We start from the raw sequence: 16,547 nt of genomic DNA, 5'->3' as shown, positions 1-16,547 counted from the left end.
CCCCCATACACCCACTTTTGGAGGGAAAAAAGTGTCTTATAAAGCGAAAAATACAGTCAGTATTCAGATTCAGGCTCTGGTTTTAAAAAAAAAAAAAAAAAGTAGAATATGCTTCATGACACAACCCCTTTAACGCCTCGTTCACAATTCCGTGTTCGTTTGACATCCAGAAGGATCAATTATTTGGTCCGAGTGTCATCCGCATTCCACAGGCACTGCTCTGCTAAAAAAAATAAAAATAAAACATGCCACTATATGAACAGACACATGAAAATCAATTGCGCTGGAGAAGCAGGTCAGTCGCGGCCTGCTATTGGCTGCTCCCCCTCCATCGCTGGATGTTTTGATCCGCACAACAGGGGCGACGCAGTGGTAGCCGAGCAGGGATCCGGAGGCATGCGGAATTTGCTGAACAGAAACGCCTATTCTTGGCCACAAAACGAAGAAGAATATGACATGTCCTATTTTTTCGGGGACACAGAATATTGTAACAGATGCGGACAGCACACGGAGTGCTGTCCGCATCTTTTGCGGCCCCAATGAAGTAAGTAGGTCCGCATCCCAAAACAACGTTCGTGCATGAGGCCTTAATCTGTCTTAGAGCCATCAAAAGTTATACCTACCTGACAATAGTACCAATAAAACTGACTGCTCATCCCACAAAACAAGTACCCAAGGGAAAAAAAAAAAAGCCCTCAGTCTGTCACCTGAAAAACAAGTTATGACAAAATGAAGCAATGCAAAAAAAATTAAAAACACTTCCATTGACCGAGCAGAGCCCGGCGGCAGCAGCAGCAGCACTGCCCCTGTACTGTACATGAAGGCAGTGTGTTCTCCTCAGCACGGAGCACGTGACTGCACGCCTCCCCCTCCCGCTCCTCTCCACCGCCGCTATTTGAATCAGAGTGGCGGGAGTCTGTGAGCTCTACGCATGCGCACTGTGCGCTCTATCTTGATAGCAACAGCGCGGTATTTTCAATATTTGGGGGGTGGCGGCTATGGAAGAGGACACGTTGAAAGCGGCAGTTTCTTTCGACCAGGCGGCAAAAGTTGCCACTTCCTGGGTTTTTGATTACATGTTTGCCACTTTGTGTCATTACTTCTGTGACGATGACCGGGCGGAGGATTTTCAGCGGACGTGCAGAGCAATGGAAGGTAATGAAGGAGGGTTGAATGATGAGGGGGGACGGAACTACTTCCGCACTGGGTACGTATGCTGATGATTAGTGACGTTGGTGAATCAGTGCGCCTGTCATCCCCGGTGAATCAGTGCGCCTGTCATCCCCAGTGAAACTAGTTACAGGTGTGCATCCGCCTCGTAGTGTAGTGCTACAGCCTGTCTGCCCTGGATTAGGAATGGATGTGAAGTCCGGTCTAGTAAATAGTGCCATTTGGAGCAGAGGGTTGAGAAATTTTCATGCAGTATGAGATATTGGGGCTTATTTGCATGTTGTATAATCCTGCCATAATTAGAGAATAATTAGGAGTCGGACTCCGCACTTGCCAGTTATGGCAAGTCGAGCTTATAATTAGTGTTGAGCAAATTTCGATCCGAATTTTAGGGAAAATTTGATTCATCACAAAGCCAAATCGCTTCGTGGTAGCGAATCTATTTCCCCTGAATGGCGGTAAAAAAAAAATATATAGCTTACCCCATCCATTTGCGCACGGGCCCACCCACTGCCATCTTGATTGAAGGTCTTACACGAAATCCTGTGCGCGGTGACGTATGACGACACCACGCTGGCCGATGTGATGACATTATCACTGGCTGCAGAAGATTTTGCACTAGATCTTCAGTCAAGGAGGCGGCGGCCTGGCCGTCGTGAGCAAATGGATGAGGTAAGTACGATTTATATATTTTTTCTATATTATTATGTCAGATGCCGCGATCAGCTGTGAATGCGGCATCTGAGGAGTACATTGACGAAGAGCAGCGTAATCGCCGCTCCCTGTCATTGCGCCCACTAATTACAAAGAAATGCGCCTTGTGACAAAGTAATTCGTCATAAAGTTTTTCTATTTTTTTTTGTAAAATTCGGCGAAGTAGCCGAATCAAATTTTTGAATACTTCGCTAATCACCACTTATAATGTCATACGTGTTCACTGTAGGAATAGGGGAGCGTCCATACGCTGAAAGTCCAGAGCATTGTACAGCACCAGCAGAGCTGATGAGATTGTATGAAGTCTCATATATATGCTGCGGAAAACAAAAAAATCTGCAGTGTAAATTGACCTGCGGTAAAGCTTTTTCTAAAGGGGTTTGCAAGATTTTGATATTGATGGCCTGTCCTTAGGATAGATCATCCGACACCTGTCATCCCTGCTGATCATTAGAAGACACTTACTAATGTACTGTCATTGTCCATATTGCCTCCTTTCCTGGCTTGATTTATTTCTCCATCACATTATACACGGCTCGCTTTTTTTCTGTAGTGTGCAAGCGCGACCACCGCTGCAGGATTACAAGGTGGTCGTAACCATGGATACGAGCAGTGTATAATGTGATGGAAAAATGAAACAAGCCAAGAGTCTTTAAATTCTTGTTTGAGGGATTTTCATTCCATTTATCCTTGCAAAAGTCTTCCAGTTCTGTGAGATTCCTGGAACGACTAGTATGCACTGCTCTTTTGAGGTATATCCGCATATTTCTGTTTCCATTTCTTCCTGAAGGTCTTTTGCAGTCAAGCAAGGGTTCTGATCTTGCCCTTCTAGCAATCCTACAAGCAGCTGTCTCTGAAATTTTTTGTTGTCTCCCAGATGTTCTCTTGAACTTCACTGTTCCTGTTAATTTACATTTCGGACTGAGGAAATGACAACCTGAAAACGCTTTGCTATTTTCTTATAGCCTTATCCTGCTTTGTGGGCGTCAACCATTTTAATTTTCGGAGTGTTAGGCAGCTGCTTAGCAGAACTGCTGTTTTTTGGTACAAGGTTAGAGAAGTCTGCGTATTTATAAAGCTTTGAAATTTGCATCATCTCGCCTTTCCTTTTGAACAAGCCTTAACCCTAACAGGCTATTTAAGGTCTGAGACCTCGGTCTAAGTTATCAGAGCGCTCAAATCTCCCTGGGTTCCTATACTTTTGCATGGTACCCCTTACCTTTTTTCACTCTAAAATTGTACAAAACCAAAATAATACACTGATATTACTTAAAGGGGTTATCCGAGACAAAAAAATGCCCCCCTTATGCCAGACGCCTCCCACTGATTCTACTTACCTGGCTCCCTGTTCTGCTCCTTGTCTCCGCACCGCCGCTGCTGCTTCTCCCCATGCGCCAAAGAAAACATCCGGTGTCGGGACGGAGCAGCCAAGGGCCGACGGGGACGAGCCTCCCTAGCGCCCATGATGCTAGGGAGGCTCGTCACCGTCATTGCCTCCTATTGGCTGCTCCCCCCCGACACCCGATGTTTTCATCGGTGCGCGGGGAGCCAGGTAAGTAGAATCAGTGTGAGGGGCCCGGCATATTGGGGAGCATTTTTTAGTCTCTGATAACCCCTTTAAAATGTTGAAAAGTGTGTTTCATCTTTAACTCTGTGCCTTTTGGAGATCATTTCATCTTCAACCTGCTTAACTGTTCACATTAACAGTCATTTTGACCAGTGGCGCCCAAAGTTTTGCATGCCACTGTATAAAAGTATGGTAACTTATCCACTTTCTTCCGCAGTGATTCTGGAGGGTATACCTACACTGGATTCAGAGACGTCAAAGGCTGTCTTAATCTCACAGTTTCTCACCCGTGTTGCAGAAGGAAGACATCTTGGTAACTGATTAATATGCTATTAGTCTATGTTCTTAGTCCCTTTGGAATGATGTAATTAACCAACCATGCATATTATTATCCTTTCTAGATGTACAGTATGAAACAGATGAGAAACTCACACCTCTAGAAGCAGCTGCAGTGGTGTTTGATCAGATTATTGAAGAAGATGATGACCTGAGAGTTCTTCAGGAAGAAATAAAAACATTGGTTAAAGTTCAGGTGAGTGACTAAACTTTAATTTGAGGCGATATTACCCATCTGTAATGGGCGGTAAGTCACACCAACCTCACTGATCCCCCTGCAACTCCCGTTCCAATGCTTCCTGGGTCCCCTGTCAGTCTCTGCTTCCCTGTCCCTCTTGACACTGGTCACTGCTGCACAGTAGCTGGACAACCCCTATATATTACGGCTATATGTTTTTGTGAAACCTTTAGTTTTTTAAATAAAGATTTGAAGTGTATCACAGGAAGTAGGAAGTATTCAGATAAAAACAGATACGTTTAACCGATGGAAACGTATTGTCTTACATTTCCATCTGTCTCCCATTCACTGAAATGTGAAAAAGCCTATATTTTTCTGTACTTAATTTTTTTTCAGGACAGATAAGTGTAGTATGCTGTGTTTGCCCAATTATAGTCTATGGGGCTGTCGAGCCATACATTTCTATACGTTTTTCTGTTTACAGACTTATCTGACGTACAGCAAAAACGAGATGCAAACAGCCCCTTACATTCTCTATTCCATAATTCTCAGTGAAGATATTTACCGCCTCCTGCCCCATGATGTGCTATTACATGATGGTAAGTGGCCCATTAATGAGAACCACAGTAATAGTATGTCAGGGAGATGGCACAGGAGCTGTATCCACACCATTTGCAGCTGGAGCTGGCTGTAATACACAGCCAGGGCCCCACCACAATAGCCAGGATCGGAGCAACCTCAGATCCTGTGCATTTAGCGCCTTAGATGCTGCGTTCAGTAGCAACTGCGGCATCTAGTGGAGTTTGAGAGAGGGTTCCATCTATCACTCCATCAGCTCCCCGTGATGCGATCATGGGTTGCCAATGATTGCTATGGCCACCTAATAATGACCTCTGTGTCTGCCATCTATGGAATCCTTTGGCAGGCTACGGATGAGTTAGCACATCTAATTAACGTGTTATGACTGACTGTTAACTCTGCTGCATCTGTATCTAAGGCACTGTCAGTGTAATACTCATGGGTGTAATGCTCTGCAATACATAACTATTTCAGTATACAGTGGTCCCTCAAGTTACAATATTGATTGGTTCCAGGACGACCATTGTATGTTGAAACCATTGTAAGTTGAGTAATCGGTTCCAAAGCCCCAAAATGTCATCCAAGATAAGAGAAAATGAAGATTTAAGAAAAATAAGCAGATAACTAAAACAGATAAAACAAGTCCTTACATATAACAGTCAGGAATATCTGCTAACTAGCAACTAATACAGCGATTGTACCAGAGAGGTGGCCTTAATTGGTTGGATCCGAGTCTGAGGCCTTGTATGTTGAATCTAGTTTTAACTTATGATGGCTCAGAAAAGACCATTGTATGTTGAAAATATTGTATCTTGAGGGACCACTGTATTATACTAGAGCTCAGGTAATGGGATGCTTAGTTTTCCTAGTGGGACTTTAACCCTTTCCTGACCTAGCGATTTTTGTGTTTTCGTTTTTTGTACTTCCTGCATTCCCGGAGTCATAACTTCTTCTTCTTTATTTCTCCGTTCACATAGCTGTATATGAGCTTGTTTTTTGCGGGACAAGTATTACGGTATTCCCTGTGTGGTGAAACTGACCTGTGCCATTCATTCTCTGGGTCAGTAAGATTACAACTACACCACATTTCTATAGTTTTGCTTTTGTTTTAATACAAAAAAGAGAGAAAATTTTTGCATGGCGATCTATAGTTTTCAATTACCGTATTTTTCGCCCTAGGTTTTTGAGGAGGAAAATAAGAAAAAAAAAATTTTTTAACCAAAAGGTGTGCTTTTGGTGGGTTTTGAACTAATGGTGGTCTGTGGATGACTCTATTATGGGGGATCTGTTGAGGACACTTATGGGGATCTGTGGGTGACACTGTTATAGGGGATCTGTGGGTGACACTGTTATGGGGATCTCTGGATGGCTCTTATTGGGGTCTCTGGATGGCACTGTTATGGGGATCTGTGGATGACTGCAGTGCAGTGACTGTATTCTACTACAAGGGCCCCGCTCACTGTATATAATCTTATCTATAATTGTAGGCATTGGTAATATATAAAAATTCAGGGTAATTAGCGCCTGTATTACTTACGAGCGCTCAGTAGCAGAGAGGAGAGAGGAGGCAGGCCTGGAGGACGGGCGCTGCTAGCGTGAGTCACTATGTCACGCGCCTGCGCCGGGCACTTTATAAATGAAGCAGGCGGCGTGGGCGCATGACGTAGTGACTCACGCAGCCAGTGCCCGTCCTCCCGGCCTGCCTCCTCTCTGCTACTGAGCTCTTGTAAGTAATACAGGCGCTGATTACCCAGAATTTTTATACATTAACAATGCCTACAATTACAGATATGATTATATACAGTGAGCAGGGCCCGTGTAGTAGAATACAGTGACTGCACGGCCCCGCTGTCATTATAAAAGCAGATGCCGGCCCCCAGCCCCTCCTCCTCCCTCTCAGCTGATACACCCGCCGCGCGGCATCGCGGCGTATCATTGAAAATTCAGAAAAATGCAGTATTCGCCCCATAAGACGCACTGCTATTTTCCCCTCACTTTTGGGGGGGAGTGTGTCTTATAGGGCGAAAAATACGGTATACCATTTTGAAGCAGGTATGACTTTTTGATAACTTTTTATTCAATTTTTTGGGATGTGAAGTGATGTGACCTTTCACAACCAACGAATATCACACACCCCCTCCACTCTTTGCTGCGTGGAGGAGCCGTTCCAGCCCTGGGAGTGCTGCACTCTGTGGATTTCAGCACTCAGATGATGTGGTATCTGCGATTGGCGTTATCATATACATCAGCCCCAGGTGTCTGCTGTGTGAAACTTGAGTCATTGGAATAAATGATCCAGATTTCGCTTTTCATGTGGAATACAATTATTTAACAAGCCGACATGTCAGGAGAGGTGAAAGGCCCTCTTTAGAAGTTAAAGAGATTTTCCTGCCCAAAAAAAGTTCAGAAAACAGCAGAGCATGGTAAAAAAAAAAAAAAAGAACGCCAGACATTGGCTACAGCGGCTGTCCATCTAGAAGTTTGCAGGACGGGGACCAGAAGCCAGGGAACTAGAACGCATCGGCATGGAGCAGGTGAGTACATGGTTTTCAACAGGTACAACACTCTGCTGACCACAGTTTCAATGTTGAAAAGCTAGATAAGGCCTCATGCACACGGAGGTTTTTTTTTTTTTTCGGTCCGCAAAACGGATTTCTGTTGTTCCGTGATCCGTGACCGTTTTTTCTTCCATGGGTCTTCCTTGATTTTTGGAGGATCCACGGACATGAAAAGTGAAAAAAAAAACTAAGTCAAGTTTGCATTGAAAATGATAGGAAAAACGGACGCGGATGACTATCTTGTGTGCATCCGTGATTTTTCACGGACCCATTGACTTGAATGGGTCCGTGAACCGTTGTCCGTGAAAAAAATAGGACAGGTCTTATTTTTTTCACGGACTGGAAAAACGGATCACGGACGCGGAAGCCAAACGGTGCATTTTCAGATTTTTCCACGGACCCATTGAAAGTCAATGGGTCCGTGAAAAAAAACGGAACGACGGCGGCGGATGCACACAACGGTCGTGTGCATGAGGCCTAAGGGAGAGTTCACATCACCGTTATTTTTCTGTTCTTCTGATCTGTCAAGAGAACAGAGGGAAAAAAACAGTTATCCATATTTGGCATCCATTTGAACCGATTCCATCATTTTTTTTTTTTAGACGGATGGAAAAAAAGTCCTGCATGCAGAGAGAAATGGCTCAAATGGATGCCAAATGTGCATAACTGATGCACAGGATAATTTTTTTTTTTTTTATTTTTTTTTAACAGGATCCTGTTTTGTTTTGTTTTTCTGTTCTTTTGACGGATCAGAAGAATGGAAAAATAACGTTGCTGTGAACTGTCCGTCTCCGACCTGGAACATTGGTAAAAGCATCAAAAGCTGAACTAAAGCATTTCCACTGTTATCCACTGGATTTCTGTAAAAATCCTAACCGCCAATCAATAAGGTTCATATGGGTTCATATTGGTGCCAATAAGGTAAAAGGAGTCCTTCTGCTAAACAGCAGATATAGGTAACGACCGTTATTAATCTTCTCTTTTACCTGGATATAATTAGTACAATTAAACAGTCATTCAGAACCTCTCTGCGGAGACACTGTAAGTGCAGTTATTGGCGATTATGTACCATTTATTGTTTACACTGCTGAGTGGGGTTAGTGCATAATACACAAGCATGGCAATACTTCAGAAATAGATTAAAACCTAGGAAAAGCTTTACTGTAATATATAATATAATAATCCAGCAGCTATTGTGAATGGTGTAGTTGTATTATTCTTAGTTGTTCAGACTTGTGGATATAACGCTTAAGCACTGAGTAACAAATAGTTCTGAAATGTTCTAATATTTTTTATTTTTCAGTTCCATGCCATTTTCAAGATCTCTGTTTGCTTCTAGTGAATTAAAACATAGTTTCTTTTAAAATAACTGACATACCACCCTCATCTAGTCCTGCTCAGGCTGGGTTTACCCATTTCTGCTGAAATGCAGTCATTTTGGGTCACGAAAAGGGGGTGAGGGGGGGGGTAGTTTGGAAAAGCCGCATGCATTTTTACCATGATGGGTTTTGCAAGGTGTTAGGCTGGGTTCACACGAGCGTGTCCGGATGCGTCCCGGTGTATTGCGGCAAACCCGCGCGAGTAGGAATGCAATTGCAGTCAGTTTTGACTGCGATTGCGTTCCGATGTTCAGTTTTTATTGCGCGGGTGCAATGTGTTTTGCACGCGCGTGATAAAAAACCGACTGTGGTACCCAGACCCGAACTTCTTCACAGAAGTTCAGGTTTGGGTTCGGTGTTGTGTAGATGTTATTATTTTCCCTTATAACATGGTTATAACATGGTTATAAGGGAAAATAATAGCATTCTGAAATCAGAATGCTTAGTAGGTGATCAATTGAGGGTTAAAAAAAAATATAAAAAATTAACTCTCCTTCTCCTCTTGTTTGCGTAGTTCCCGGTCTCTTCTTTACTTCTTTAATGATGAGCTGTGGGCTAAAGGACCTTTGGTGACGTCAGATCACATGCTCCAATCACATGGTCCATCACCGTGGTGATGGACCATGTGATTGGAGCATGTTATCTGACGTCCCCACAGGTCCTAGCCGGTAATTCATCATTAAAGAAGTAAAGAAGAGACCGGGAACTACGCGAACAAGAGGAGAAGGTGAGTTAATTTTTTATATTTTTTTTTAACCCTCAATTGATCACCTACTAAGCATTCTGATTTCAGAATGCTATTATTTTCCCTTATAACCATGTTATAAGGGAAAATAATACAGTGAATAGACTGTCACCTAGCAACCATGCATGAAAATCGCACCACATTCGCACTTGCTTGCGGATGCTTGTGATTTTCACGCAACCCCATTCACTTCCATGGGGCCTGCGTTGCGTGAAAAACGCTGAATATAGAGAATGCTGCGATTTTCACGCAACGCACAAGTGATGCGTGAAAATCACCGCTCATCTGAACAGCCCCATTGAAATGAATGGGTCGGGATTCAGTGCGGGTGCAATACGTTCACCTACCGCATTGCACCCGCGCGGAAATATCGCCCCGTGTGCATGAAGTCTTTGACCACAAAATACTATATTTCCATTTCATCCGCCATGATGGCCACAAGGAGATTGACCCTTGGGAAAACAGAGTGAGAGAGTTTAAATTGCCCCAGCCACCCTCTCCCCTCAGTGTTTCTTGTCCCTACTGGGGTCAGGCGAGAGAGAGGCCTCTCTGATTAGGGGAGGTGAAGAGTTTTTTTTATTTTTCTTCCAGGTGGATTATCGAGGGGTACTCGCCCTCCTTATTTCTTACCCTGTACTGGGGTTACCTGGATCCCTCTGTCCTCCTGCGGCTCATACTAACGCTGGGCAGAGGGAGAGATGGGGTGCTCGCTGTTCAGCCACAACCTCCACCTCTATTACAGGTCCCATGTTCTCTTTCCCTTCTTGGAAAACAAGTCGGGCGATAACCCATGTGAAGGTTTGAAGAAGGAGGAGGAGCGGATGCCTCGTGCTCATCCAGCGTGTGCTACTGCAGTCCCTTTGATGCGGTCATGTGACCAAGCGTCATAGCGTCACATGGGGAAGGCGGATTCGGGCCCTGCACATAGCGGAAGTGCGGCAGGGCCGGAACGTGACGTCAGACGCCGAGGTTTAATTTAAAAATGCAGGCAGACCTGTAGACTGGTGCCTCAGTCCAGCATGTCTGCAGTGGATCCCCCGGCAAGACGTATGGATAATCCAGACCCTCTGCAGCAGCTCCTACCGTTTGTTCCCCAGTAGGGAGAAAGGAAAATGTGTTTTTTTTTACCTTATGATAGGATTTAATTTCTTCTTGTATCATATACTTTCTCACATTATTATCTGCCCCCAGTTACTCTCCAGTACCTCCACAAAAAAAAAAAACGGATTATAAGCTCCGTCTTCTGACCTGGAGGAATTAGACGAGGACGCCTCTTCCTCCAAATATTTTGGAGAAGACCAATTATCTGAGGGTGAAATAATTGGGGAAGAGAGAAAATACTATTTTTCCAAAGAGGAGATGGATTATTTACTGAGGGCGGTTAGATCAACGATGTGCATAGAAGATTTACAAAACCTAAAACTGTTCAGGATAAAATGTTCAGAGTATTTCCTATACATGAGAACGTCAAAGATATGATCTTAGATGAATGGCTTGATCCAGAAAAAAGGTTGGGGGTCTCCAAAGAGTTCAGAAACCGTTTGTTATTTGACCCATCAGAATCTAAAGTTTTTGACGAAACCCCTAAGATAGATGTTCAGGTGGCAAAAGTAGTTAAAAAAACTTCTTTGCCATTTGAGGACTCCACACAATTACGTGATCCCATGGAACAGAAAGCGTACTGTTTGTTGAGGAAAGCTTGGGAGGCTTCCATGTTTGGAGTGAAAACCAACATTGCAGCCACATCAGTTGCTAGGTCCGTGTATTTATGGCTAAATTAATTAGAGGAACATTTAAAAAATAAAATGCCAAGGGAAGAGATAATCAATTTCATTCCCCTTCTCAAATCAGCTATGGCTTTTTTGGCAGAAGCCTCTGCGGAGTCTGAGATTTGCCGCAAGAGACGGAGCTTTATCTGATTCTGCTAGACGTGCCCTGTGGATGAAATCCTGGTCAGGAGATAAGACATCAAAATCCAAGTTATGCTCCATAGCTTTTTCAGAGGAATACGTGTTCGGCCCAGTCCTAGATAAAATTCTAGAAAAAGCAGCAGATAAAAAGAAAGTGTTTCCAGAGGAAAAAGAGACCAGGAAGCATCCCTTTCAGCAATATAATCCCCAGTATAGACCTTATAGGGGTAAGGGTAAATCGGGACGTTGGAGCTACCCCAAAGGGGGAAGAGGTAGGGGATTTCTCATCAACCCTTAAAACAGACCTCAGGACAAGCAGTGACTCCAGAGTTGGAGGAAGGTTGAAGTTCTTTCTACCTCAGTGGAAGAAGATAATGTTAAACCCTTGGGCCTTAAATATGCTAGAACGGGGTTCCAAAATAGAATTTTCTTCAGCCCCTTCACACAAAATACAGATCACCTCTCACTCCTCAGGTGTTCTAACAAAAATCTGGCTGGGTATACAGAATTTTTTAGAACCGGGAGTCATAATACCAGTTTCCACAACGGGAAAAATGGGAGGGATTCTACTCAAGACTTTCTTGTAAAAAAGCCAGATGGTTCCTTTCGGACGACAATAAACTTAAAAGTTAAACAAAAATATTTTATACAAAAGGTTCAAAATTGAATCGTTGGCTTCCACCGTCCCACGAATACAAGAAGGCTCCTTCAAGACGTTCGTAGACTTGAAAGACTCCTATTACCACCTTCCAATACACAAAAACCATCAGATGTTTTTGAGATTCACAATAAAAGACGCAGCCTTCTTCAGGGATAAAGAAGTCACAGTTATTCCTTATCTAGATGACTTTCTGGTTATTGGAAGAACAGAAGCAGATACTCTCAAATACGATTTTTTTATTTTTTTTTCCCATAAAATATTGTAAATATCTGGGATGGATAGTGAACAGAAAAAAATCCTTTCTGCAGCCCGCAACAAAGTTTTTTGGGCATTCTGTTGGATTCAAAAGCACAATCCTTGTTTCTTCCACAGGAAAAAATAACGGACCTGAAGAAGAAAATAATAAGATTCCAGTCTCGTCATTTCTGTTCCATAATTCTGGGTCTCCTGTATAACATCGGTGGCATGGAGCCAGGCGCACACCAGAGTTATTCAATCCTGGATTTAAAAAAATTGGGACAGAAAACAGTCCTCCATGGACAAGAAGATCCTCATTCCCAGATCAGTCAAATTGAAGAACTGGTGAAGGGGAGGGGGGGGGAACCTTCAACAAGGAATTCCGTGGCACAAATTTTCATCCAGACCGACGCAAGCAAGTCAGGTTGGGGAGCAAAAGTGGGAAATCACTTTTTTCAAGGTCTATGGCCCAAGGATATGACTCACTTCTCAAATTACAAAGAACTAGGAGCAGTCTGGCAGATGCTAAAGGAGGCACAACATCTAGTAAAAAAAACACTAGGACGGTTGCTTATCTAAAACATCAAGGGGGACAAGATCTCTGACATTAGAACACTTGGCAGCAAAAATATTCTATTGGGCAGAAAAAAATGTTCTCTCTAACAGCGGTATACCTCAGGGGGTCTTTGAACCAAGAGGCAGATTTTTTCAAGCAGAAAGATCCTGGATCCAGGGGAGTGGTCCTTTTTAAACCCATCAATTTTTCAAAAAAGAAAAGCCAGATGGGGCACTCCAGAAATCAATCTATTTGCCTCAAGAACAAATGCAAAAACTCTAAAATTCTGTTCTCTAAACCCCAGAGAAAACCCTTGGGCTGTGGACGCCTTCTCCCTGGTATGGAATTGGGATCTGGCATATGCCGTTCCCCCATTTCCTCTTGATATCCCGGACAGTTCAAAAGCTACTCCGAGATCCGGTGACAATGATCACTGTGTTGGTTCCCGGTTCTGAAACAGATTTCGATAAGAGCCCTGGATATTACCCCATCAGGAGGACATTCTCATACAGGGACCAGTTTGTCATCCAAAACCTTTAGGCCTCTTGCACACGAGCGTGTGCGCCCTGTAGACGTACTGTGGGCCGCAATGCACGAACACCGACCGTGGGGCAGCGGATCGCGGACCCATTAACTTTAATGGATCCGTGATCCGGCCGTTCCGCAAAAAGATAGAACATGTCCTATCTTTTTGTGGAACGGAAGTACGGGACGAAACCCCACGGAAGCACTTTCTAGGGTTCCGTTCCGTGCTTCCGTTTCGCACCATTCCGCATCCGTGATGCGGAATGCCCACGGTACGGCGGCCGTGTATTGCGGATCCGCAAATGCGGTCTGCAGTACGGCCACGGAGCGCACACTTTCGTGTGAAAGAGGCCTTTACACTAGCAGCTTGGATCCTGAGGGCAACAGGGACAATAGGGACTCTCGGAGAAAGTGATCTGTAGTTTAAAAGCCAATAGAAATAAAAATTCACCTCGGCCATATACTTAAAAATATGGAAAAGATTCTGCAGTTGGTTAGGGGATTCTGTGCAAAACAGCTCAAAACCGGTCATTCAAAAAATATTAGATTTTCTTCAGCTGGGTCTAGATTTGGGTCTTAGACCAAGTACCTTAAAGGTCCAAATATCTGCCCTAAGTATTTTCTATGATGTAAAGTTAGCTGATCGCCACTGGATCAAAAGGTTTATGACTGCTGCCTCCAGGTTAAGACCTTCTATAAGGCCTCGTGTTCCTCAGTGGGACTTTAAAGGAATTCTGTCACCTCTTTTTACCCTATAGAGATGTGCACATGCACGGCTAGATCGCCGCTAGCATGTCCGCAATATACCTGTCCCATATCTGAGTGGTTTTGAGTGTAAAAAAATATATATATATATATATATATATATATATATATATATATATATATATAACACAGGTTTAATGAGACGCACAGGACTGAGGAAAAATTAGGACGAGGTGCTGCCAGTAAAAGAGGATCCGCCCTTCCTCTAAAGTGAATAAATAATGTTAAAAAATATACTGGGCACACTCACTTATGTAGAATCATATATTTTATTCAAGGACATGTAAGGTAAAGTAAAAACAATTATTTTAAAAAACACATATAAAATACAGTCAAGCAATATAAGAACACATGGATACAATAAAATATATAGATATAGAATAAATACTAGGACCAGTGGTGGATAGGCTAGGGATGGTAAAAAATCAGTCCATACGAAAATCAGAACAAATAGAAGTATAGCCCAGCTGGTGGCTTAAGCTAATACACTGCGTGCAGAATTATTAGGCAAATGAGTATTTTGACCACATCATCCTCTTTATGCATGTTGTCTTACTCCAAGCTGTATAGGCTCGAAAGCCTACTACCAATTAAGCATATTAGGTGATGTGCATCTCTGTAATGAGAAGGGGTGTGGTCTAATGACATCAACACCCTATATTAGGTGTGCATAATTATTAGGCAACTTCCTTTCCTTTGGCAAAATGGGTCAAAAGAAGGACTTGACAGGCTCAGAAAAGTCAAAAATAGTGAGATATCTTGCAGAGGGATGCAGCACTCTTAAAATTGCAAAGCTTCTGAAGCGTGATCATCGAACAATCAAGCGTTTCATTCAAAATAGTCAACAGCGTCGCAAGAAGGCGTGTGGAAAAACCAAGGCGCAAAATAACTGCCCATGAACTGAGAAAAGTCAAGCGTGCAGCTGCCAAGATGCCACTTGCCACCAGTTTGGCCATATTTCAGAGCTGCAACATCACTGGAGTGCCCAAAAGCACAAGGTGTGCAATACTCAGAGACATGGCCAAGGTAAGAAAGGCTGAAAGACGACCACCACTGAACAAGACACACAAGCTGAAACGTCAAGACTGGGCCAAGAAATATCTCAAGACTGATTTTTCTAAGGTTTTATGGACTGATGAAATGAGAGTGAGTCTTGATGGGCCAGATGGATGGGCCCGTGGCTGGATTGGTAAAGGGCAGAGAGCTCCAGTCCGACTCAGACGCCAGCAAGGTGGAGGTGGAGTACTGGTTTGGGCTGGTATCATCAAAGATGAGCTTGTGGGGCCTTTTCAGGTTGAGGATGGAGTCAAGCTCAACTCCCAGTCCTACTGCCAGTTTCTGGAAGACACCTTCTTCAAGCAGTGGTACAGGAAGAAGTCTGCATCCTTCAAGAAAAACATGATTTTCATTCAGGACAATGCTCTATCACACGCGTCCAAGTACTCCACAGCGTGGCTGGCAAGAAAGGGTATAAAAGAAGAAAATCTAATGACATGGCCTCCTTGTTCACCTGATCTGAACCCCATTGAGAACCTGTGGTCCATCATCAAATGTGAGATTTACAAGGAGGGAAAACAGTACACCTCTCTGAACAGTGTCTGGGAGGCTGTGGTTGCTGCTGCACGCAATGTTGATGGTGAACATATCAAAACACTGACAGAATCCATGGATGGCAGGCTTTTGAGTGTCCTTGCAAAGAAAGGTGGCTATATTGGTCACTGATTTGTTTTTGTTTTTGAATGTCAGAAATGTATATTTGTGAATGTTGAGATGTTATATTGGTTTCACTGGTAAAAATAAATAATTAAAATGGGTATATATTTGTTTTTTGTTAAGTTGCCTAATAATTATGCACAGTAATAGTCACCTGCACACACAGATATCCCCCTAAAATAGCTAAAACTAAAAACAAACTAAAAACTACTTCCAAAAATATTCAGCTTTGATATTAATGAGTTTTTTGGGTTCATTGAGAACATGGTTGTTGTTCAATAATAAAATTAATCCTCAAAAATACAACTTGCCTAATAATTCTGCACTCCCTGTATAGTGGCTAGCTTCACAAAGTACTATAAGGTTCACAGTCCTGATTCACTGCAAGAGGATAATGTAACTGTGGTACAACAGAATTCACTTAAGTGAGTATACTTGCGGCGTCCCGCTAATACTCACTGTTCCTTATGCGGTTCCTTATGCAGGTAAACTTGGAAAAAAAATTGTCGTTATCAGCTGCTGCTGTAGCAACTGAAGGATACTGTGTCTTTTCTCTGTGTCCTTGCGATCCTCTGGCTGCCGCTCCGTAGTAACGGGAAGCCGGTCAGCGCTGGGACTCAAGATGCTTTGCCCCTCGTCGGTATATTATGCGACACACTCCTCGTGTGTTTGCGCTTGTAGGTCCCGGCGTATCAGGGGTTTAGTCAGGCACGGAGTTCTCAAAGACTTTGAATTGCCGCACGGCTCTGGATAGTTCAAGCACGTACTCCTTGGGGTTGTTCCGGGGGGCTCCTCACCAAACGCGTTTCGGGGTACTTGCCCCTTCTTCAGTGGTACAGGTTCCCCCACAACTGCCTACTTTTATAGTGTCTTACAAATGGTAATTGTTCAAACACATGATGAGCCTCCTCATTTGGCTCAAAAGCTGACACGGAGTAGAAGAGTCCATTCCAT

General features: G+C 43.4%; 1 protein-coding gene across 1 annotated transcript in view; it reads left to right on the top strand.

The window, feature by feature from the left end:
* The first annotated feature begins 986 nt into the window (after positions 1 to 986).
* TERF1 (telomeric repeat binding factor 1) overlaps positions 987 to 16,547 on the top strand; it is a 42,551-nt gene continuing 26,990 nt past the window's right edge. Inside the window, exons 1-3 of the mRNA XM_040433868.1 lie at positions 987 to 1,155; positions 3,669 to 3,764; positions 3,853 to 3,983. Of these exons, the coding sequence (XP_040289802.1) occupies positions 999 to 1,155; positions 3,669 to 3,764; positions 3,853 to 3,983 (384 nt within the window). The 5' untranslated portion in view covers positions 987 to 998. The remainder of the gene's footprint in view (positions 1,156 to 3,668; positions 3,765 to 3,852; positions 3,984 to 16,547) is intronic.

This window comes from Bufo bufo, chromosome 5 (genome assembly GCF_905171765.1).
Source record: "Bufo bufo chromosome 5, aBufBuf1.1, whole genome shotgun sequence".
Taxonomy (NCBI): domain Eukaryota; kingdom Metazoa; phylum Chordata; class Amphibia; order Anura; family Bufonidae; genus Bufo; species Bufo bufo.
Note: the sequence above shows the minus strand (reverse complement) of the source record. Positions and strands in the feature narration are given on the sequence as shown.